The 26499-nt window shown below is 38.8% G+C and overlaps 3 protein-coding genes across 5 annotated transcripts in view; 2 read left to right on the top strand and 1 right to left on the bottom strand.

Moving 5' to 3' along the window:
• The first annotated feature begins 334 nt into the window (after positions 1-334).
• sigmar (Tumor necrosis factor alpha-induced protein 8-like protein sigmar) overlaps positions 335-26499 on the top strand; it is a 279261-nt gene continuing 253096 nt past the window's right edge. Inside the window, exon 1 of one of the 3 annotated variants that reach the window (XM_075309648.1) lies at positions 335-515. The gene's annotated coding sequence lies outside the window, so the exon portion shown is untranslated. The remainder of the gene's footprint in view (positions 516-26499) is intronic. The other 2 variants (XM_075309650.1, XM_075309649.1) reach the window with 2 other exon arrangements.
• LOC142239800 (uncharacterized) lies at positions 15729-16265 on the top strand. Its single transcript, XM_075311565.1, has one exon. The coding sequence runs from the start codon at positions 15729-15731 to the stop codon at positions 16263-16265; it is 537 nt and encodes a 178-aa protein (XP_075167680.1).
• Positions 17928-18996, bottom strand: LOC142239801 (uncharacterized). Its single transcript, XM_075311566.1, has 3 exons — positions 18987-18996; positions 18536-18883; positions 17928-18355 (listed from the first exon to the last, which is right to left on the bottom strand). The coding sequence occupies exons 1-3, from the start codon at positions 18994-18996 to the stop codon at positions 17928-17930; spliced, it is 786 nt and encodes a 261-aa protein (XP_075167681.1).

A 26499-nucleotide genomic window follows, 5' to 3' on the forward strand; every position in this document is an offset into this window, starting at 1 on the left:
AAAAATATAATCCGTGTTTGTGTTATAAACCCACACAAACAGTTTTAATAAATAAATTATTTCTTAATTCACATTGCAAATGGCGCCATGATATAAACGTCAGTTTTTCAACTCGAAAAAAACAAAGTACCACAAATGGAAAATTTTCGCTAGTTTTTCGCATTTTTTAATTTTGTACGGAGTTTCAACGCGAAAACCGAACAGAGTACCGGCCTTTACAAGAAAAATAAATTCATGTGATTTGCGATTCCGAATTTTGGAACATGGGGGATAATTACAAAGTCTTTGGAAATAGCTTTAATGTCGTGGCAACTCTGGAGTTTGAGCTTACGTTACGTTACACCTCAAACCACTAACTAAGCCTTTCACAATTTTTTAAGCAATTTATTTTATTTATTTTATTTGTATGTGGATTTTTATTGTGAATTTTCGTTTAAATCCGGTTTAAATTGAGGATTTTAAATAAAGTGCAAATGTATATGTATGATCCAGTCTCCATAGGATAAATAAAACAGGTAAATACCCTAAAAATAGGTGAATTAACTATTTTATGAGTAATATTACCTGAGCCATAGCAAGATATCTATTTTTTCTAGTGGCTTGGAAGTCATAAGTAGTTTATGTTTAGAATGTACGCTTTAAATGTAAGTTTAAAGTTTACATTACGATGTTCACAGGCAATACCCGATTAATCATAAAAGTAAGTCAAAGGAAATAAAAGGACTTTTTTAAATGAATTTTATTTCGTGAAAAACAATTCATAATCTATATTTAATATGCACAAATATACATGACCTCTAAGTACTATGGCCGTCTGAGAGTAAACAAAATAATTTATAAAACCGGAGAAAGGGAATTTTGTAATGAAATTTCATGAATAATAATTTACTATCTATATTTAAAATGCGCATATATAGACGACCTGTAAGTTTATAATAATCCTTTTGTGAAATTCTTGAAAAGAGGACCATCTTTATATTGCATTAAAATATCTAAAAACGCTTACAGTGGGGAGCAAAACCGAGTGCATGTTGACCACTTAGGAGTATGCTTTATTTGCTAAAATTTTTTTTTCATTTATACATCATGATAAACAAAACTGTACATTCAGATAAATTATATACCTATACTAATGCATTTATTAAAATAAAAGTAAGTCTGGATCCAATTTTGCACTTTATGCACAATACATTAAAATCAAATCAAGTTGTTTTTATTATTTCTTTGGAATATCCGACTTATTGTGCTGAACTATTTTTGGTGCTCTTTGATGTAATCTCAAGCACCTTTTAACCAGAGACCATAGATTCTCAATGGGATTTAAATCGGGGCTTTGTGGTAACCTTCTGAGCATTTGAGAACTGTGCTCCGACAACCATTCCTTACTATTTTGTAAGTATGCTTGGGTTTGCCGTCTTTTTGAAAAACGACTTGATCCTCAAAGTAGGGGCAAACCTCCACAAACTCAGGCAAATTTTTTCATGACTCCCCATACCATGAAGCTTCCCCCTCTATGTTTTAAGGTTTGTGTGATGTGGAGTTTTTGGAGACTGTCATTACAAGTAATGTTCGGGGGTCGTTACCAGTAATGTTCTATTGCATCAAATTAAAAACTTTATTTTTATTTCATCTGACCATTTAACTTATTTCCAGTCATCAACGACCTAATCTTTGTGGGACTTAATACACATTTTCTATTTAATAAAGATTGCAAAAAGTGAAAACTTACAGTCGGTTTTGCTCCCCACTGTATATCTTTTTTAGAATAAAAGTTTCATCATACCAAGCACTATCAGTTATATAGAATCTTGTGGTAGGAATATAAAATATTCGAATCCTGAAGGGCGAAGGAAAACACCAACCATGTACTTTTTCACTACTATAAATATGCATCAACCTGAAATACTTTTTTTGGTTAAGATGTCCGCCCACGGTGTTTCTTTTCCGTCATATTTCGGCGATATGTAACGAATGTGTGTAGTGTACTAAAAAGGTATACTACGACGTCTCCGTAAAATTTTCTCACGTAACAATATTCAGTACCGAAACAGCTCAGTATTATTGTACCAGTTCCAGAAAGCCAATAGTTTCTACAATTCAATAGTGATACGCAGGAATATCAGTGAGATATTATGAATCATATACGAGTATACTATGAATATGACAGCAAAATCGAGATCTCGGCAGCCTGCTCAAGACACCTTCCGCTTGCACTACTGCTATGGATACGACCTATCTACGCGCTATAGTGCTAGGAGACTATTGCCCATTACGATTGTTCGCATTCTTTTCTAGGGAGCAGGCGGAGTGATAGAGTCGTGGCAGGACAAATTGAATGCTTAAAATAGCGATCTTTATGTGCTAAAAAAGTGAAACCAGCCATTGTTATATTGTTTTATTTTTAGTATTTATTTTATTTTATAAATCGTATAGCGCCGGCTGACACTAGATGTTTGCTTCTGTCGGCTTGACCGCTAAGAGGATATAAATTTGTATTCGGCGGTGGAAAATTGCTCATTGTGAAATCAAATTAAGGCGATGGGAATAATTATGAGATTACACACATTCTTTTTTTATTTCAATCACGAAAATCGCGGATTCAATAATACGCGGATACAATCATCCATTTTGACCAACACGATTTTCAATTAAAACTTTAATTGACTTTTGTCACAGAATTAATTAATTTTGTGATTGAATTCATTAAAAAATGATTGGTTTTTGACCAAATTCAATCAATGTTTTAATTGAATCAATTAACATTTTAATTAATTTCGCGGAAAAAACAAACTATTTGGTTGATTCGATTAAATATTAAGTGATTTTGAAAATAAATTTCAATTTAAGAATTAATATATTACACACCAAAAATCTTTTTTAATTTGAAAAAAAAAGAAAATGTGCGTTTCCTTTAAAAATACTCAATATTTTATTTTTGTCCATTATGCTATAAACAAAATATATAACTTATTATCTTCCTTATCATAATAACCATGTCAGCATGTTCATTATGTTTCTAGATTTCGAATAAATCCGTCTGTAGGTTAAATTCCATTGTCCAAAAGTAAACAGAATAATTAGAACTTATTTTTGGCTAATTAAAAATTAATTTCGGTAAACATTACCTGCATAGAATATCGAGTTGAATTCTTAGTTCCAGGATGAAGATTTATATTCTTCTTTTGCCGTTTTAGACTTTTAGCTGTATTAGGGCTCGGCAAGTTTATTTTTAGTAGCATTTCCTTTCTAAATTTTCCACGCATTGAAATTAAAATCTATTAAAATTTGAACCATTCAGTGACAAAAATAATGGCTAGGCTAGGGTCAATTCTAAAAAAATCTAAAATTAATGAAATAGTCTTTAAATATGAGGAGTGTTTGTATCTTGACCACAAACCAAAATAGCGTTCAATAATAAAAGATGTTTTTCAACACTTTATTTTAAAACGTATACATACAATAATTTCTACTTGAAGTCGAGTCTGAATTTGGAAATTTAAGTTGTCGTTAACACGTTTTTAAAGCACTTTGATAGCTCATCAAGAAAAGGAAACTGTTTTTACTGGGAAATGTAAACTGTAGGTATTTTCTACAATTTAAATAAAAGTAATGTATTTCGAATTTCTCACAATTTCAAAACCAAACTAAAATTTTATTTAAAAAAATGACAAATCATTTTTTTACCAAATCCAAAGCATGCTTAGGGCCAGTTTCTCAATGTCTTGGTATTATTTATCGTGTCGATAAAACAGCTGATTCCATACAAAAATTTTACTAACCGGTGGTCTATCCACCGGTTAAAATTAATCGGAGGATGAGAAACTGGCCACTAGATTACTAAATATTTTAAAATAACAAGTAAATAAAATAGAGGTGTTGGGAAGGTAGTTCCCACAAGACGAAGGGCTTCCAGTAAAAATTTGTGATAGTAATCAAAATGTATCGAAAACGCAAACAGAGCTAATACGACTTAGGTATTGTTACAGTCTCACAGAAGTGGAATTAAAATGAAAATAATATGCATTTTAAGTGAGATAAAGCTTTTAAGTTTGTCAAATTTCAATCAAAAATGTGACTTTTGATACAAAAAATTTAGCTTTTTTCTATTTATTTTGCATTTTTTAGCTTTTTTAATCTTTTTTTTTTGGAAAATCTAGCGGTTTTTGGTGAAACAATTCTGGCAACGCAGATCTCGAAGCTTGTTTCATCCTATAAATACTGTTTTGCAATATTTATGTCACATTGTTGCAGGTGGTAATTATACATACTTGATAATGCCAAAATCGATATAAACTTTGCCACCGGGCTAAAAGTTTCCTCATAGTCTTGGCCGAATTTTTTGAATAAACCTCGTACAACTAATCGGGCCTTGATTGAATTCGATTGAATATTGTTTCCAAGATAAGAAGTCTTTAAAAACTGAAAAAAGGAGCTGGAACCAATTCGCGTTTTGGTTATGACTGAGACATGGCTCAGGCCGTCGGTATATGATTCTGAGATTCTTTGTGGTCGTTACTTGGTGTTCAGGAAGGATCGTCTAAGAAGGGTTGGTGGAGGAGTACTGATTGGTGAAGGTGTCACCTCTGATCGAATTGTTCTTGATTGGGTTGATAGTATTGAATTCCTAGCGGTAGAGTTCGGAATATTCTATCTATGGCTTTGGAATATTCTATATATGAGCGTCATTTTGTGGCAATAAATAAAAATGTCTGGGGTGAGTGATTCGGAGAGGATCGGTGCTCAGCTTGTCTGATACCGTGGCATTGACTCCACTTTCTATTTCTGGTGGATCGGAATGGGAGACAACTTTTTTGGATCTTTTTCTTGATCCTGGTTTGGGTCAGATCAATGGAGTTATGAATTCCTTTGGGTATTCTGTATGTAGGTGTTATATATACAAAATTTATTGTGAATTACAAACGACTTTATATATACAACAACTATTGTAATAACCCTTTAAGACTAGAAGCCAAGTTTGACCCGCTATGTTTTAAATGTATGGTGTAATTAAAAACAGAATATTGTATTTGAAAAAGAATAAAACAAGAATTCGATTACTAGCTATCACATTGAATAGATGAGTTTTAACAGTGGCGATGAGGGGGAAAAAAATAAAGGAGATTTAGCCAACAATATGGCGTCTGGCGGAATACAATGTGCTTTGGAAGCATTTGACCCTAAAGTGATGAATTAGACAAGATTGGAAACTACATTTAAACTCATTGAATGCGAGAATTCGAAAAAGTTGTGCTATTTGCTCTATTTTATGGGGGCTAAAGTGTATAACATACTTTGTGATCGAATTTTACCGGAGGCTCCAGAGACGAAGTCGTATAACGAGGTGATCACGGTGCTAGAAAAACACTTCCAACCGAAACCCAATGAAGTTCCTGAGTGTTATCGTTTCCATTTATGGAAACAAGAAGAGGGTGAATCGTGTGCGGAGTACCTAGTAGCATTGAAAAGGATGGCGGCAACATGTGCTTTTGAAGGTTATTTGGACAAGGCATTACGTAACCACTTTATATTTGGATTAAATAATAAAGTGGTACAAAGTCGTCTTCTGGAATAGGACAATCTAACTCTAGAAAAAAACAGTAAATATTGCTGAAGCTGCCGAAATAGCAGAAAAGGGTGGATTGGAACTTAATAATAAAAATAACACCCTAAATGTCATGCGGACAAGCAGGCGTAAAAAGGAAAAACAAAAGGAAGATGCGGATAACGCAAAGGGACATCTCAGACGCGTATGTTTGAAAGAGAAGATACGTGTGCACTCAATTGAAGCAGGAAATGGGAACAAGGAGATTACAGATTGCGAAGAGCAAGATTACGACCCGGAGGAGTGGATTAGTAATGTCCGTGTTGAATATGTTGGTTCCAAGCTTACTTATTCTCTTTTAGTGAGTAATCGAGGATTCTTGTTCGAAATTTACAAAGGTTCTACTGTAACGGTTGCTGGTCTGAAAGAGGTGCAAAAAGTCCTGGGGAACGTTGAATTATTTAACAAAGCTGTATAGTTATTGCAACCAGCAAGTGGATTGTGTTGGTTACACGTGGGTTGAGGTTAAAGCGGTTGGAAAGAAACACAAATTAAAGTTGTTCGTGGTACGTGGATGCCGTTTGGCACTGTTGGGAAGGGATTGGTTGCGAGCTTTACCATTTAAGTGGGGACACATAATACAAAAACAACTACAAAAGGACAGGGAGGAGGTCCTTAATAGAAACATCTGAAACGGAAGATCAATTAAAAAAAGATATTGCCAGATACCCACTGTTTAAGTTCAAATGCCGTTTTCTTAGCTTTTGTTAAATCATATAATCATTTTCAAGTGTAATCCTGCCGTTAGGATTTGTCTATACCTTTTCTGCCTTTCGGTACGAAAATGAGGACATTTTCTAACGTCAAATGTCATTAACCCCCGCCTTCCGGCATCCAAGCTTTTGGACATTCTTACTCTCGCTTCCACGAAAGTAAATATTGTTTGACGAGCAATAATTTATTAAATAAAGCCCATACATTTTGGTTCAAATTCTAAACCAGTGCCTTTTTATTTCTTTTCTACTTTTATGCCACGCATTCATTGGTCCATTCGAGCCGAATATTAATTGGAAAGAATTAATTCGCTCTTTTTATTTCTTTTACGAAGGCAAAGGCTACGCCACCAACAACAACAAACGATTGACGATCACCATCCTCTACGAGGCATTTTCAATAAATATATTTTTATTATCAACAACCAAGGTATGTACTTTCAGTGATAATTAAAAAGTGAGCATATCCTTCGGTGTAAAAATAAATAAAAACAGAAATAAACACTCGCCTACGGTCGCTTTACAACTCGTATTTTATATCGGTTTTACATTAAATTTCTACGAGAAAAAATTAAATTATCCGTCGGTCTTTAATACCCGGTTACATTGTCATTAAAGTGTTGAAAAGTGCGTTTTCGTCCAAATATTCTACGTCAAAGTTGAATTCAATTTCGCTGTATTTCTCCATTTGATTACATTCATATTGTTGTGTTTTTTCTTTTGGTTTTTTGATCTTCGATCTGCATAGAAAAAACAAAAACAATTGCATTGGTTGAAAGCATTGGTTTGCCAATAGGCATCAACAGTAAAGTGTTATACAGTTGCCGTTCAACTTGCTATACACACCAGGGATGGAAAATACAATTTTTAAGAAAGTACAAAAAAGGTATTTTTTGAGCGGAAAGGTACTTTTTACTAAATTTCAACAAAAATTTCACTGGAAGATTATTGTCAAGAGACTGAATTTTAAAGAAAATAAAATTTTGAAAAAATTTTCTATATAAATAAAATTTTGCAAAAATTTTCTATAACCGGCTATCATACAAAAACCTTTTTTTTCGGAAGGTTCAAGTGTGGTTTATTGTTGGGTTTAATGAACTTCCTGAATTTATTCTTATAATTGGTTGATAGTTTTGCTGCAAGTAGGGGATGCTGATGAGGAATGTGGTAATTCCGAAACGTGCGTCCATCCAACCATCTTGCAGTCTATAGGACTTTGACCAAATAAATTTGACAAACATTATTTTCCTCTGTTGGTTAAGCTACACTTGTAGTTTAGTCAATGTATGGTTTTAAGCTGCAATAAAAAAACAAAAACAATGCTTAAAGAACAAAACCAACAATAACAAAACAAAACGATGGGAAATAAAATTTTGCAAAAAAAATTCTATAGAAAAAAAAATTTGCAAAATTTTTTCTATAGAAATAAAGTTTTGCAAAAATTTCCTATAGAAATAACATTTTTACAAAATTTTCAATTGAAATAAAATTTTGACAAAATTATCTATAAAAATAAAATTTTGCAAAAATTCTATATAGAAATAAAATTTAGACAACATTTTCTACCGAAATAAAAAATTGAGAATATAGAATCGCATTCTTTTTTCGACTAAAACATTCTTGAAGTTCAATAAAATCCTGTTTTTGACTATATCTTTTACAAAATCGAGATTTTCTTCCCACATGAACATGTCTGTTTTGCCATATTTGTAAAAGACTATTAGCAAATAAGGTTGATAAAGACTTTCTCAAAATATTAACATATTTTGTCAAAGCTATTGTACCATAAATCTGATATCGACTCAAAAATGTCTACACAAAAGGTACTAAATCATTCGCGGGGGTACTACGGTACTGACCGGGGTGAAAAAGTATTGAAAAAAGTACTTTAGTACTGCATTTTCCATCCCTGATACACACGTACGCACACAGGTGTTACATCCAACCTACGTTCGAACTGCATACACGTTGGTTTATTAGCGTGGGTCGCTTACGGCGCGAAATTATAAAAATAAATTTTTGCAAGTTCAATTGAGAAAAGTATTTATTGTTGATTCCTAGGGATATCGGTCGTTTACTATTTCGTTCGTGTTACGTGGTAGTGTACCCTACGGTCGGTCGATATAAACAATAAAATAACAGTATTTATTATATATTATATTATTTTAATATTGGGAATTTTTAGTTTTGATGAAACTTTTTGATTTTTTATATTATTTTTGTTGTTGGACCTTATTGTTTCGTAGTGTGCATCTTACAGTCCGTGCACCCTACAATCGGTCAAGTTGATATTTTACAATTTAAAGTTCACGACTTTTTAGGGCTGTTTTCTTTTTGCACTGGATGTAACATTTGTATGGGCTATCCAGAACATCGTTGCACTGGTGTTCTATCCAGAACATCTCATCAGTGCAAGTCGCCCCGATTTGGATAAAGTGACGCTTCTTCGATTCACAATAGCAATTTATTGTGACTTATTTTATCGAAAAACATGAAATTCAAAGTGATCAGTGTCATGAATAATCGCAGCAGTAAATATTTACTACTAATTGAAGCATTTCATACATTAAAAATGCAAGATTTCACTTCTTTTCTGTGATTGTTTTTAAACAGCTGATGACAGTGTTGCATATTTTTGGAGATGTCCTGGATAAACGAGTACTCTGTTTTATTTTAGTCCTGAACGGCTTATCATATCCAGTGCTAAAAGAAAACAGCCCTTTTATTGTTTTGTAATTTTTCAAATTTGGCAAGTGATATTCACGATACATTGCACAAATTTTGTGTATCTACATACACTGGGAGAAATTTTGGATAATATATACACTGAGAGAAACTCTCTCGTAATATATAAAGTTTTCAATTTTTTCGATAATTCGCCACGCAAAAGTCATTCTTTGTATTCTACGATACACTGAAAATATTTTTTGTATTCACGATACACTTGCAAAAATCTTTTGGTACACAGGGTACACTGGAAAAATATTGTAATATTTTCGAAATAAAGATTTTGCATACATTTCGCCACGCGAGAAAGGGTTTCTTGTAGTTACGATACACTTGAGGAAACTTTACGTGTTTTCATACACTTAGAGAAATTTTTTTACACAAAATTTAAAATACTTATAATTTACCTTACAGAGCTAATTTTAGCTGGTATTTCCAATACACTGTAAGGAAATTGGTGTATCGACGATACACTGTAAAAAATTGGTTGTACTCCGTACACTGTGAGAAATTTTCTGATCTCATTTTTTGTGTTTTTGTGGTAATTACGTTACCTTGTTCACATTTGTGGTACTTTCGGTACACTGCGAAAAATATTGTGTGTTGACGATACACATTTCGGATACACTGGAAGAAACTGCATTTTCATTTGTTCGACGACAAATCGAAGTAGCGTTTGGATCGATTTATACTCTTTTCGAGAGTTTTGGACATCACGTGTCAATGTTTTCGCCCTTTAAGTTTCCCAGTACTTTGTCATAATGACTACTACACCACTGACTGCTTTCACAAGAGCAACTGACGCAGTAGTCCGATTTGAAACGAAGTTTCACAGTTTGTGAGACGATGATTTCACCGCCTATAGATTAGAATGTCATGGTTCCGAGGCTAAGTCGTTGTGGGAAAAAGTTAAGAGCTTATTCGACGAATGTCTTGACTTTGTGTCCACACAGAGCAACGCAACCGAGGCAGTCGCCGCTGCTGATAGCAAATATGATGTGGCTTATAATTGGTATCTGAACGTTATGGAATCAATTCAATGTAAATTGGATGCACTACGTGCACCATCTAAGCGTTCTGCTAAATCGCCTCGGAGGACCAAACCTCACTTTTGAATGTTCCTTATAGGTCCGATGAGTCACGCGGCTCTTCCATCAGCTCTAGGGGAGATAATAGTTCCTCCCACAGTCTCAATCTATCGCCTTGTGATATAGATGTTTTTGACGTCGATTTTCTTAATTGGCCGACATTTAGAGATTTCTTCACAGCGGTATACATTAACAATAGCCGACTTAACGATATTAAGAAATTGTGTCATTTGCTCAAGAAGACCAGTGGTGAAGCTCGCGAGGTTGTTTCGAAAATTTCCGCTTACGCATAGAAGCTTCGCTCTTGCGTGGAAGGCACTATGGGGTACTTATGATAATACCCGCCTATTGGTGAACCACCAACTCAAGTTATTATTTGATTTACCGGTCTTGGAGTCTGAGACCAGTTCAGGACTGAAGAAACTACAACGTGGTATCTCGACATGCATTTCGACAATGTCCATCTACGATGTGGCCACTGACGATTGGGATCCCATCCTCGTCATTTTATGCCTTCAGAGGTTGCCGAAATGTACTGTTACACTTTGGGAACAGAGTATTAAGGACAAGTCTACTTTGTCTTCTTGGTTAGATTTGGACTTCTTTCTCACGGAAAGAATCTTTCTATATTTTCTTAGATAGAAAACATAGCAAAGATGGCTGCTACCCTTCCAGAGTCTGAGGACGACGTCCCCATGTTGGATGAGGTACGGGAGAATAATTCTAGCATCGCACCCCCTTGCCGATGAACATACCATCAGTACGACTACTGATTCTGCCATTCTAGCCGACAATGTTGCAACAGCAACCTATAACAAACCGTTGACGACGGCTTCTGAAGTTCCTCCAGGAAAATTATTTGTGGCTTCGCCACCCCTTTAGGCACCAGTCGAAAGAACCAGGGCTCGAGTATATCGACATATACGCATGGCATCATTCATGTGATTTCAAGCCGTTGCGCTTTTAGCGAAGACTGCAGACCGTAGTGCCACAAATATACTCTAGCCCCGGTCACCCATGGGCCCAACTCACAAAGTTTGGGTGGGTTATATCGGGTCCATATCACACTTGGGTGTAAGGTAGTCTTCAACTGCCTTCTGACTTTACGAGTCCTCGACACCCGGCTCTTCCGAGTCAAATTTATTTGGAATTTAATTATATCGATCGGGCTTAACGAGTCCATTTACGATCGCGTGCTTAACGAGCACATTTGTAAATAATAATAATATGTTTTGGAAAAAATGAAACATGAAATGGAAACTATAACAAGAAAAAACAGAATTGAACTAAAATAAAATGCTCCTTTTTTTATTAATTGAAATGTACATTCTGTATACTTTCATTAGTTCTTTATTTCATTATTTAAATTGTACATATAATTAATATTACTTTAAATTTTGCAACATGGCTGGATGTTGCAAGGCGGGCGGCAATGTTTCAGTTCAAATGCCGTTTTCTTAGCTTTTGTTAAATCATATAATCATTTTCAAGTGTAATCCCGCCGTTAGGATTTGTCTATACCTTTTCTGCCTTTCGGTACGAAAATGAAGACATTTTCTAACGTCAAATGTCATCAACCCCCGCCTTTCGGCATCCAAGCTTTTGAACATTCTTACTTTGAGACTCTCTCGCTTCCACGAAGGTAAATATTGTTTGCGAGCAATAATTTATTAAATAAAGCCCATACATTTTGGTTCAAATTCTAAACCAGTGCCTTTTTATTTCTTTTCTACTTTTATGCCACGCATTCACCCACAATTATTTGGAAGCTCCATAGGTAAATAGTGCGGTTTCAACCAAGAATATTGAACACTCAGTCTTTGCCACATCTAGCAAAGTCCCAGGGCCGGGTATGTATGGCTTTCATTATATCCAAATGAAGGTATATAAAAACGATCAGCTAAAGGATTCGGAAATCGACAAGCCTCTGTCTGAATCAGAAATAAGCGGATCCTCTTGCGAAGTCGAGGGAGATACCAAAGATGCAGACTTGGATAGTCACCGTATGCAAGAGGAGGTTTCTACTGCCTCAGAACTCACCAAAGTTGAACCTATGGTTATTGCGAGAGTCACCGATATCTCTGAAGAGGACATTCTTGATGACTCGATTGAAGCGGCTGATGTGACGGTTGTTGAAAATCTCGATGGTCCTACGGATCCTCCAGATAAATCTTCATCATTGTAAGGCTGCATGTGCTGCCTTAAAAGTTCTCCTGATGAAAGGGGACATAGATATAGTTCTTATGCAAGAACCATATGTTTATAGAAACAAAATATGTGAATTAAGTACTCCGGGGTTCAAACTATTGCAGTATACTGGTAATGATGTAAATCGAGCCTGTATAATTGCTAAAAACGAGCTCAACTTGTTTCTGCTTCCTTCAATGTGCAATACAGACACTGTCGTTGCCAGTTTAGAAATAGCCAAATGCAAATATTGGGTATCTTCGGTCTACATGGGACATGATAGGGAGATGCCTCCATGTGCCGTTAACACCTTAGTTGAGGAGTCATTGAAAACAAAGACAAAACTCATTATGGGATGCGATGCAAATGCACATCATAGTATATGGGGAAGTGGTGACATTAATACAAGAGGAGAATCACTCCTAGAGTTTATTTTGCGCACTAATTTGGTAGTTTGCAATAAGGGAGATGCCCCAACCTTTGTTACTAAAAACAGGCAAGAGGTTTTGGACGTCACCTTGGCCTCGCAAGAACTGAATGAAATGATATCTGAGTGGCAGGTTTTAAGTGAACACAGCTTCTCAGATCATCGCTACATCAGTTTCAAATTTGATGTTCATACCACCAAGACCATATTTCCGCCAAATGTTAGGAAAGCTGACTGGAATAGGTATAGGGAATCGTTCAATATGATGATACCGGAAATACCAGAGACAAATATGAGCACTGTGCAAGTTATCAAACACACGCAGTGGAGAGGATTACTAAGGCCTTCAACATTTCACTGAAAGCTGCATGCCCTAGAGGGAAGCCAAGGGGGAAAAATCGACCACCATGGTGGTCTACGGAGTTAGGTAATATGAGGAAATCGTGCAGGAAGCTCTTTAACAAGGCAAAGTCCACTAGAGCCCCTGAGTATTGGGACGCTTACAAGAAGAATCTGAGAGGATACAAGCGAGAACTGAGAAAGGCTCAGCATAACTCTTGGAATGATTACTGCAGCAGTATTGAGAATACGTCCGAGGCTTCCAGACTACGGAAGGTGCTAGCATCCACGAGCTCCGCTCCAGGTTTCATTAAAACATCGGAGGGCAATTGGACAACGTCCAGTGAGGAGACGCTGGAGGTACTATTGGACACACATTTTCCCGGAAATCAGACGGTTGAACTATGCACTGGCGGTGCCACAGTGGCTCAGCGGTCGTTTCCTATCGAGGAAATTGTATCAGAATCTAGAATAAAATGGGCGTTAAATAGCTTTGGATCATTCAAATCCCCTGGACCTGATGGAATTACTCCGGCGGAGTTACAAGCGGTGGCTGACAGAATTATCCCCTGGTTGTCGGCGATATATACAGGATGTATCAACTTAGCATATATTCCACGAAAGTGGAGAGAATCAAAAGTCGTTTTCATACCTAAAGCGGGAAAAGCCTCTCACTCGAATGCGAAGGATTTCCGACCAATCAGCTTATCATCATTCCTACTTAAGATTCTGGAGAGGATGATAGATATTTATCTTAGAACTAGCGTCGATTCAAGTTTGCTCTCGAAACGACAACATGCATACTCGAAAGGCAGGTCTACTGAGACCGCATTACATGAACTAGTCAGCTTTATTGAAAGCTCACTATCTGTCAAAGAATACACAATCGTGGCATTTCTAGACATCGAAGGGACGTTCAATAACGTCCATCCGAGCTCGATATTAAATGGACTGACAACTCTGAATGTTGATCCAGGTATACTTAGGCTGTTAGACGAACTTCTAAGGAAGAGACGCATTTCAGCCACACTAGGACAAGCAAACATACAAAGGTATGTGAACAGAGGCACTCCTCAAGAGGAGTTCTATCCCCTCTTCTTTGGAATGTTGCATACGCAGATGATATGGCGCTAGCAGTCAGGGGAAAATTCCCATCAACAGTTAGAGATATTATACAGAGAGCCCTCCGGATGACTGAGAAATGGGCGAAAGATAATGGTCTTGGGGTAAATCCTGCAAAGACAGAAATAGTCATGTACTGCAAAGATCGCAAAACTCCCACGGTTAGGCCTATTTCCTTAGCGGAAATAGGCCTAACCGTGAGTGCGCAAAATACCTTGGTGTTATTTTGGACAGGAAGCTGACCTTTAAGCTTAATATTGAAGAAAGGGCAAGGAAAGCAACGGTAGCTTTATACTCGTGCAAAAAGGCAATAGGGAAAAAGTGGGGACTAAAACCAAAAATTGTACATTGGCTATACACGGCAGTGGTTAGACCTATAATGCTATATGGTATTGTAGTCTGGTGGCCGGCACTTCACCAGCCGACAAGTTTAGACAAAGTTCAGCGTATGGCGTGCTTGTGTATCTCAGGTGCATTCAGCAAGACAGGAACAAACTCCCTTAATGTCATACTGCATCTATTGCCTTTAGACATTTTGGCCAAACAGTCAGCTGCAACAACGGCTGTGCGGTTGCGCGAGCTATCGCTGTGGTCGGAAAAAAGTTACGGTCACAGTTCGGTCCTCAAAATAATGCCAGATGTGCCTAACGTAGTGGATTACACTAAAACTGTGGAACTTCGAATAGCGAAAAGATTATACTGCGTGTTATGATGGCAAATGTTCGATGGGATAATTGCAAGGGTTGTAACGACACCAAGTAAATATGGCCCCATTTAAACTTAAACCGCACACTAGATATGCTAGTGCTCTGGAGATGAGAGATATTACTCTTGATATCTGCTATAACGTGCCGCTGACTGATAGGCGATTTTGCAAAAACTATTGGCGCGAAGTATATAACTATTGTATGAGCTGTCATGATGCGGAGGAAAAGGAATCAATTAAACACCTCTTGTGTGAGTGTCCTGCATTTTGTGTAAGGCGTAAGCAAATTTTAGGGGCATATAGCTTTAGATACAGGCGGACCTGGAAAACGTTAACTTAAGCAGTCTGCTAATGTTTTTGGAACAATCTGGTTTTATCAACTACTACGAACGATGTATCCGAAACCTGAGCACAATCTTGTACCCACAAAATAGACTGCTACAGAAAAACGTGGCATTTCGTTGGGGGAAAGAGCGCACAAATGCCTTAGAAGAAGTAAAAAGACGAATGCAATCAGATGTGGTTCTTACTCATTTTGACTCAAGGCGGCCCCTTATTTTAGCCGTCGATGCCAGCCCAATTGTTGTTGGAGCTGTCCTTAGTCATAAGTTGCCGAACGGAGACGAAAAACCAATCCTGTTTGCTTCACAAACATTAACAAACTCCAAAAAAATACAGTCAAATTGACAATCATATTTGATGCAAAACGTTTCTACGAATATTTATTTGGCCGTAAATTCACACTTGTGACGGATAATAAACCTGTACACAAATATTTTCTCCACATAAAGGTTTACCTCAACTTTCTACATCTAGAATGGAGCAGTTCGCCATATTTTTAGAGTCATTTATATTTGACATAAAAATTAAAAAGTCTAAGGACAATGCAAATGATGATGCAATGTCTTGGTTAACATCAGAAAAGAAGGCCAATGGAGATAACATCAGTTCCATGGAAACCGATTTAGTTGATGAAGAGAGTACCATTGTCAATAAATTGAATTGCAACCGTTGGATAACGTCCAAGGAGCTCGGCGAAGCAAATGTTAATGACGAGGAAACAAAAATTTTAAGAGAGTGTCTACTTACAGGTCAGTCGTGTGATCGACGAGACAGGTTTAATATAGAACAGACAGAATTTAGTTTAAATCAGGGATGTTTGCTACGAGGTATACGGGCCTATATCCCTTTAAAACCTCGTCAAAGAATCTTAGTCGAATTGCATGCGGGACATTTCGGAATAACCAAAATGAAAACACTGGCTAGGGCTTACTGTTGGTGGCCTACGCTAGATGATGATGTCAAAAATCTTTCATTGAATTGTACAGAGTGCCAACGAATTAAACAGAATTGAACCAGCTTACGAATGGCCTGCAACAGAAAGTGTCTTCGAAAGAGTACACGCGGATTTTGCCGGGCCTTTTAAAGGAGAGTATTTGTTTGTGTTAGTAGCCGCCCACAGTAAATGTAGCATCAGACATTACTGCACGCACGACTATAAGAATATGTGGAGATATATTTGCTAGATTTGGACTGCCACACACATTAGTAACGGATCATGGAACCCAATTCAAATCTTTAGAGTTCCAGAAATTTCTGAGAACGAATGGAATTCTACGCCGTATGTGAGCCCCCTACCACCCTGCCACTAATGCGCTCGACTAGGCCGTCGAAGATCCGTAGGAATGTCGTGGACTTTTATGGGGAAACAGTCCATTGCGGACTGTTTCGCGGGCTATTTTGAGTGATGGTAATTATGATGGTGATGGCTCGGGTGGAAATTTCTTTATTTGACAGCCAGTTTGTGTATGGTTCATTGAGATTCGTCATTTCCCTCTAAGATGGAGGAGTTTTTATCGTACTGCTTCATAATTCAGGGAGCCCCTTTGATGTGGGTAATTGTAGGGGGATAGCAAAATTGAGTGATATTCCCAAGATTTTTTGAGAAGATGGTGGAGGATGTTTTGTCACATGGCAATTCCTCGATATTGGATCCTTGTCAGCATGGTTTTCGTAAGGGCCTATCGACTACTACGAACTTAGTGGAGTTTATTTCTTATGTTATTAGTCAGTTTGTTGTTGTTGGGAATCAGACTCATGTTATTTATACCGATTTTAGTAATGCTTTTGACCGGGTGAATCATAATACCATGGTAACACTTGGGCCTACTTGATTAACCATACATCGGACGCATCACATTGTACGCTTAGTAAACCAATGCGGAGAACCTATAAGTGTTTCATAATTATCATCACTAGATGGCGGCGTGATGTTGAAGTCCTCGAGAAGAAAATCCAATGGCAATTTTGTATTTGACTCAGTTCGTGTTTCGTGATGGGGAACTCTGGGTCTCAGTTAATCCGTATGTGCTCTTACAAGAATCTTCATCTCGCCTAAATCTATAATGGTGTTATAGATAACGTTGCCTACCTTTTCGATAATCTCACCGTGAACCCAATTGCTTTTACTTCCTTTGAAATTATTGTCATAGACAGTCTCCTGGTGCGAACTTTCTGTTTCTGGTGCTTGCTATTGTACTGAGATTCCATTTGGTGATTTACTTTTCGCTCAGTGTATTGAGGTTTTCTGACTGTTCTCATTTTTCGACCATTGAATGACTCTGGCGGTGTTTTACCTTCTAGTGCGTTCGGATTTGGAGTTGATCTGTAGACTTCTAAGAACGTCTGAAGTGCTTCTGTAGGTGTTTCTTCCCCTTCAAATTTCTTTAATGAGCGTTCGGCTTGTTCGTTCGAACTAGGATGGAAGCGTACGGTTCTCGTGTGCTCAATAGACCTTTCCTTACACAAAGTTTGGAATTGGTCTGAGCAGAATTGTGTACCGTTGTCTGATACAAGCTGTTCTGGATTTCCAAATTGTGCACAGAACTCATTCATCATTTTTATCGTTGCAAACGAAGTTGTTGTAGTTGTCTCATAAATCGCAGGTTATTTTGAGAATGAATCAATAACTAATAGATAATATTTACCTTTCACAGGACCAGCAATATGGATTCTCTCAAGTGGGCGTGTCGTTAATGGCCATGGGCAAAGATTGGTCTTCACCGGATTTTTTGCTGCACATTGACAATTTTGACATTTTCGGACGTAGTCTTCGATTTGTTTGTCGATATTGGGTCAGTAGAAATAACTTTGAGCTATTGAATTGACCCCGTTCTGCTGATAGATGTCCTCTGTGAAGTTGTTTCAATATCTTTTGTCTGAATTTTTCTGGTACTACTATGCGGTTGTTGAATAAAATGCTTCCATCTAGAGTTGATAGTGATTCTTTTCGATTGTAGTATTGTATAATTGAATCATCTACATTTTTACTGCTTTCAGACCATCCGTTGTTTATGAAATTGTTGACAGACTGGAGAACTTTGTCGTTTTTAGTTGCGTTGACTACTGTTTTGAAAGTGAGTGGAAGTGTCGAAACTGCCTCGTCTGAAGCAAAACATCAGCTCGCTTTTCATGATCGCTAATGAGTCTGGATAATACGTCGGCGTGACCGAACAGCATTCTGTGAAACCTTTGCACAGCGAATATGAGAGCGAGACCCTCCTTCTCTATTTGACTGTAATTGCGTTCAGCGGGAGTGAGTGCTCCGGATACATGATGTATCACCTTCATTCCTCCGCCAGGAAACATGCGTCTGCTGATGATGAATAGGTAAATTCGGGTTGTAGTGTGTTAAGAGCAATTTCTTAAAGTCATAGTGTGTTAGAATTTTCTTAAAGTCATCTAGAGATTTTTGACATTCTGAAGTCCATATAAAATTATTATCCAAGTCGTCAAGAGGTTTGCGTAAGGTGCGCATGTTGTTTACAAACTTGCTGTAGTCATTGATTGAACCTAGAACAGATCTAGCTTCTGCAACATTTTCTGGAATTTTCAGATTTTTAATGGCGCTAATTTTGCATGGATCAGTTCGTATGTCGTCTTTATTGATAACCTGTCTTAAGTATTTAATTTCTTTTTGAAAAAAATACATTTTTAAAATCTTAGTTTGAAACCGAAATCTTGTATTCGTTGCAAAATTAAATCTAAGTTGGTTTTATGTCAGCGATAGACTTACTTGCCAACATTATGTCATCAATGTACGCTTTGGTACCCTCTATGCCTTAACCATGCCATAACTCATTCATAATTCTTTGGATTGCTCCTGGAGCAGATTTTATACCAGGTGTTAGTCGGTTAAACTTGTACAATCCCTTTCGGGTATTTATGGTGAGTAATTCTTTGCTGCTGTCGTCTACCTCTACGTGTAAATATGCATCAGATAAGTCCAGATGACTAAATATTACGCTGTTGTGGCAGTCTGAAAGAATTTCCTCTGGAGTGGGTAGATTCTACCATAGAATTGAGTCCTGTAGAATAGTTTGCGCAGATGCGAATTTTTCCATTGCGTTTGCTGACTACAATTGGAGCTGGGTATCTTGACGAATTTAGGGGTGTAATAATTCCTACACTTTCCAGTCTTTGTAGTTCAGCTTTGATCTCTGTTCTAGCTGCATATGGAACAGGGGCCAAATCACCGCATTCGTCATCGAGTTCTGTTTCGTATCGAGAAACATTTCGATCGCTGTAAAATTTTGGATCCCGCATTCGATCGTAATTTATTTTGTCTACTACTTTTTTTTACATTGCTTTAAACATATGGTAATAAGAAATTGGAAGCAAAAGATGATTTCAAAATAAATTTTTGTGATCAAAATATGTATATGTGTAAAAATTATTATGAATCCATGTGTTTTTGTTTTCCTCGTCTTCGGATTCAGAGGATGAGTACAAAGTGGCATTAATAAGGAAAAATATTCGAGACAAAATCAGTCGTTTAGCATTGCCTGTAAGTGATTCTATTTTGAAGTGAGTGCTTTTAACTATTTGTGTTTTTAACATCCATAGATTTAAAAGACGCTTTTGTCTGTCAAAAGAAGCTTTTAAATATGTTCTTTAAAAAGAGGAGTTTTTTGAAGCAGCTACTGAGCATTCCTTTCTTTGTTCCGTTTCCCTAAATGCAAGTAATATTATATTTTCTTAAATGTATTTTGCCAAAATATATAAATAATACTTCCATTTTCACCAACTACTTGTTCTTTTTGTTTACCTTTTGTCTGCTCAAAAATCACTACATACTTCGTTTTCGATAGCATGCTACCTATTGTGTTCAACTTCGAGTAGAAACCATTCGATAACGACTGCGGTGATCCGTGTAAACTACATTACGACGACGAAGTACTCGATTTCGGCTGCGGTGATTTGGCCCCAGGTCTTTTGGGAATGAATACTTCCTTGGCGTTTGGCAGCAACTGAATGTTAACTTTGGTTTTTGTGCATGAACCCAATGAGTTGTTATCAAACACTTTTTCGTACTTACGTTTCTGAGCTGCGATATCGTCATCGAATTTTATTTTGTGACATCAATATGTTATCGGTTTATCCCAAAGATCGAAAGATTAAATTCAGTCGATTCCCATGATGTTTAGTTTTTCGACATCTGTAATATAACAATTTAAGAATTTTGTGACGTCATCGATTGTTACGTTGCATTTGAACTTTGCAATGAGGTTGATTTTATTAGCGTTTGCGTTATTGGCACTACCTTTCTTGTGTAAGCTTTGGGCTTACCAATGATTTCCCATGTGGAAGTTGATATGATGGATATGTCCGAAGCGGTATCGATTTGTAGACGAACAGGCTTGTTGTTCATTAGCACTGTTGTGTATTTACGAAGCTTTTGAAATTCAACATTTCTTGTTTGATTTCTTAAACTTCTGCTTCTTACCCTCTTCCATGTTTGAAGGTTTTGGTGATTTGCCTAATTTTGCGCTGACACATAGTTGTCTTTGTGTCCCAGCTTGTTGCATTTGTGTTTGAATGCGTAGCACCGAAAATAAAATAAATAAAACACAAGGATTTAGTTTTTCTTTTCAATAATATTTCAATAAAACGTAATTTTATTGAATTTCTTGGGAAACAATATTTACTTTTTTACACAAAATCCTTGTTACAAGGATGTAATCCAATAACAAATAAAAATAAAAGCTTAGACGCCGAGAGACGGTAATGGCGCGACTCGTTAGAAAAATGTAACGAATTGTGCTGAAAGCACAGTGCTGCATCCAGAGCTTAGTGTACATTTTCTAACGAGGGGAAATTGTCATTTTACCATACGAATTTGAACTTAAACATTCCGCCCGCCTTGCAACATCCCGCTATGTTGTAATTGAAATTCATTAATTCATAGAATATTACATACAATATATTAATATCAAAATAAATATAAAATGCGATGTCAGTTTCATTTTCTAATTGAGCAATTATTTCATTTTATTCCATATCTTCATCTTTTCAAACTTCATAAACTTAACTAAGTGCTCGTAGAGCCGTTGACCCGGAGGGTCTGCAGTGTCTCGATTTTTGGCCAGGATGACCTATGACACTTATGGTTGACATTGACCTGACACTACCCAGCCGAACATCGTTAGCTGCGCCAATGGGAAACCAGGAAAATATCTGTATTTTCATAACCCGTGCGTAGACATCGGGCCCTAGGACCAACCCCACCCCGGAAGGACGGTAAAACATTGGATCGGCCAGCTGGAGTCTCTCGAAGTGTTCCCGTATCGAATCTGGAGCCGACGACGACGGGGTGACAACACGGGTCAGGTCCGTTACCCGGGCAGAAAAAAACAATTTATTTTCTGCATTGTGTTGGGAGACAGCAATAAGCGGACAAAATGTGTCCTGCGACGTCATTGCCGAAGTAAGCCGTAAGCTTTGGGCAAGACTGCTGCATATCATACTGTACCCCGCACACGGGTCGAGGACAGCTCGGACAGGAATTCGACGATCGGACAAGACAAGCAAGAGGACGATAGTGGGACCAAGCGTGACGGTTGGTTGTATAACCAACATCGGTCCAGATATGGGAGTTGCATTTGTTATGCAGTGCACGGACGAATTAAAGGGCGAACTTGACTTAGACTTTCTCTTCGACAAGGTGGATGATGGAGCGGAAGGACGTTGTTGCTGGTCAAATGAATGCAGCAGCGTATGGTGGCTACCTCCACATTCGCGGCACCTTTCGCGACTATTGCAGGTCGATCGCATGTGTGACCTGCCCAGACAGTTTGAACATACCCGATCCAACACTATGGTGCGCAATCGTTGCTCTAAACGCATGTACAAAAATTTGCGACACGACCGTAGATTGTGACTTCGCCTACACAACACACAGACATTCGAGTGCACTCTTTTATTCACACCTGAATCCTTTTGGGCAGACCCCGTAGGGGATGACGATGATTTGGCTATGTTGGTTGCGGATACGTCAGCAGGAGCCGTATCAGCCCCCGACGGAGGGACAACTGTTTGTGTCGGTACTACCTCTTGTGAAGAGGCGACGACTGGGGTCATCCCGACGTCAGGGAGCTGCTCGATAGCTGGTAACGGCTCGCGAAGAACCGGTGCAACATCGCTTTCTATAATCTCTCTTTCCTCATCGGACATCGGGACGTCATCTTTGTAATCAGGGAGAGTCTTAACAATTTCCCTCATATTTTCCATTGTACTGCGAAAAGAAAGATGACGCTTACTATACGAACTATCGAAAACTATTCGCTCAGTATGACCAATTTTACCACCGGTCGTCTTACAAGACCGTTTGCCGTTCACTCGGTACTACCTCTTGTGAAGAGGCGACGACTGGGGTCATCCCGACGTCAGGGACCTGCTCGATAGCTGGTAACGGCTCGTGAAGAACCGGTGCAACATCGCTTTCTATAATCTCTTTCCCCATCGGACATCGAAACGTCATCTTCGTAATCAGGGAGAGTCTTAACAATTTCCATCATATTTTCCATTGTACTGCGAAAAGAAAGATGACGCTTACTATACGAACTATCGAAAACTATTCGGTCAGCGACCAATTTTACCACCGGTCGTCTTACAACACCGTCAAATCACTAACATCCCACCGAGAACTATCTGAGCAGAGCCACTCTGGTCCATGCCACCTAAGCGTCGAAACCGCCAACTCCGCAGGCGACACTCAGCGACTTCCCAAGTCGGCCAGATTGTCCTCAGAACGAACATGGTACCAATTCTGCACCCAGTATTTTCCTGAATCCTACATACGCGATTCGTCACGAAAGTAGACCACGTAGATGGAGTCTTTCGAAGCCATGAGCGGACGATTGTAGAATCCGTCCAACAATAAACACGCCGAAACTCAATATCTAGCTCCCTGGCTATCGACTTGTAAAGTTCCGAGGCCAAAACTGCCCCATAAAGCTCCAAACGTGGCAAAGATATAGATTTGATGGGGGCTACCTTAGTCTTACAAGATAGCAAATGGGTGAAGATATGTCCTGGGGCATAATCACTGATCTGAAAAATCTCCACCTCAAAATCAAATAAACCAATTCCATTTGTAATGTGGGTCCCACATAAAGAATGTCTTTCAGACTTTTACCATTTGAGGTCTTATGCGAAGCATTAAAGACAACTCGAAGTTTGGACGTCAATTTGTCCGGATTGATTACTGGCTGGTGAGGCGACACACTGTTCAGAAGGAGAAGTTGCAAGTCCAAATATTCTTTAATCACCCCATCATACATTAATTTTGTTTCAGGCTTTCGTAAAAGCGAAGCCTCACCACGAATAAATTGTTTTAAACAACTTGTCCTCGAATGTCCAAGCAAGACCTGTTCCTTTAATTCGGGTTTTATCGGAAGAGTCACTACGTATCTTCCATCGGAATCCCTATTATCTGCGGGAGAACAAATTGCCCGTCTTGGTAAGTTCTCTAATTCCCAAATTCTCAAGACCATCTTCCTCCATAAATTCAACAGTCGTTGAAAAAACAGTCACATTAGAAGTGGGAATTGAACCAGTAATGAGCCAACCGAAGACTGTCTGTTGAGCAATCAACGAACCTAAAATACCGGACCGAACCCCCTGTAATATAATTCTGGGATACACGTCAGCCCAAACAATAAATCAACCGGGCGACTATCGAACAGATTAGGATCAGCCAAACGTAAATTAGGCAAACGCGACATATAATTCCGACTCACTTGACAAAACGGTAAATCTACAGAAATCTTAGGCAGGACCAACGCAGTCGCCTCTACCACGAACGACTTATCCATTGGTGATCCTATACTTAGAGGGCAAATACCGCGAGAAGTTATAGAAACCGATTGATTCACGCCCGATATTGAAGACCTCGTACTCGTTGTCGAAATCCTTAGCAATTTTCGCATACCTTCGGTAATAAAGGAGGCTTCTGATGCTGGGTCAATAAGAGCCCGGGCTGGGTACGATGAACGATATTCACCATAGCCGTCCCTAATAGTAAAGACCTGTTCTGGGAAACATTAAATACTTGCCTGGCCGAAATACCAGTCACAATTCCGGACGAAGTGGAAGGCTGCGGGTCAATCAAACCGCTAGAATCCGTAGTACGAGCGGCCGAAACTGTCGAAGACGTAGTCGTCACATTCGTAGAATGGAATCACGGATGAAGCAAAGTATGATGCCTTCCTTGACACTTCTCACAACTGCGGGATGTAGCACAGTTATTAACGTCATGTCTACGCGATAGACAATTGAAACAACAGCGGTGCCATTTCACAGCAGTAAATCGATCATTCACAGAAAGATTCCTAAATTTCGGACAAACACGAAGATGATGGCTTTGTCGTGGACAAAGAACACACATCTTATCTACGGAATCTCTTGAAGAATGAGAAGTGTATTGCGAATTACGCGACCTAGATGGCGAAGATTTCGGAGCTGCATTCGTAAAATGCGTTCGTAGTTTCCTGCCATCAGTTCTCCTTGAAGCATCGATGCCCTTCAAATCGCGGAGACACGTGAGTGTCTGAATCCTTTTCGTAAGGAAACGATCCATGTCCACCCAAGACGACAACGCAGACTTATCACTTATACCCTGGTCCCACAAAGTAACACTAATCTTCTTCCACGTTGTACACACAAAAATATCAAAATTGGATCCCAATCGTTCGTAGGAACGTTATTCACAGCCATCGCCGAAATACACGCGTTTATACCACGTTGCAAGTTTTTCAATCCTGAACTTGTCTCAGTGTCTAAGACCGGAAGGTCGAAAAGTAGCTTCAACTGATTGCTGACTAAAATCCTCAAATTGTCATAAGTTTCCTTTAACGTCCTCCAAGCTAACTCGAAACTCCTATCGGTGAGAGGAAATCTTCTTACAATTTCACGGGCGTTGCCACTAGTCATTTTGAGCAAATGACATAAGCGCTCAATATCACTCAAACGGGAATTCCTGACATAAACTGCAGTGAACAAATCCCTAAATGTTGGCCAAGACTGAAAGTCTCCATCGAAAACCTCAATATCGCATGGTGGTAACGCCAAACTATGGACAGCACCCTGGTCAACACCTGACACCTGTGTGAGCTTGCCCCCCATGTCGCCCCCTCCTGTAGTCACAACAGTGAGACCTTCTCGCGTTGTGACTGCAGACCCCACACCACCTGTCATGACCCATCCCCCCACATCATCACATGATACAACCACATCGACACTTTTGTCAAATCCGAGTCCGTCCGTAAACAACAGTATATCTGGTCCAGAGACATGTCAGGCTTGCAGAAAGAGATACACAAAGGCAGCTAAACCGGTTAGGTGTTCCATCTGCAAGACCTCGACGCACCTGAGATGCTCAGGCCTCAGGAATTCTGACCAATATACCCCTGACTTTGTTGGTACCTGCTGCCGGAGAATCCAACAATTTCAACAACCCCACCCCATAGTTAACACCCGACATCCACAACAGACAACAATAGACTCTTCCTCGTCAGCCCATTCAATAGTTCGGACTGTCCCGTCCACTGCTGGGAACCAGTTGAGTGGTCTCAAGATCCTACAGTGGAATTGTAATGGACTGACAAGGAAGATTACTGAAATCACGGATTTCATGGACAAGAGGGGTATTCTCATATCCGCGCTCCAGGAGACCAAGCTCTCCAGCAGGAATGGTCTCACGAGATCATCCTGCTACTCTGTGATTAGGCAAGACAGAGAAAGGAATGCCGGAGGGGGAATAGCCTTCATTGTCCATGATTCCGTGAGATACAGACCCATGCCACTGACCACGACCGATCCCCATTTGGAGATACAGGGGATAACTGTCACGGTGGGAGAGGAAGAAATATGTATTCTAAACGTATATATTCCTCCCGATTCTGTTTGCCAGACAGGATACAAACCAATGTTGAGGCCCCACCTCAACAATGTGCGTACTATCCTGTTAGGCGACCTGAATGCGCATCATGACAGCTGGTATTCAGAGCTTGGATGTGATGCCAGAGGAGAATTGATTGCGGATCAGGTGGATGACACAGATTTCTGTGTGCTGAACGAAAACCACCCGACTCGCATAACGGCCACCTGCCGAAGCTCCCCTGACATCACCATGGTTAGCTCTGACCTCGTGGCTCAGACCTCATGGCATGTAGACATAGCCATGAATTCCGACCACCTCCCGATCACAGTGTCTATTGACTTAGGGACAGACACCGTAATTCCAGAGA

This window comes from Haematobia irritans, chromosome 5 (genome assembly GCF_050003625.1).
Source record: "Haematobia irritans isolate KBUSLIRL chromosome 5, ASM5000362v1, whole genome shotgun sequence".
Taxonomy (NCBI): Eukaryota; Metazoa; Arthropoda; class Insecta; order Diptera; family Muscidae; genus Haematobia; species Haematobia irritans.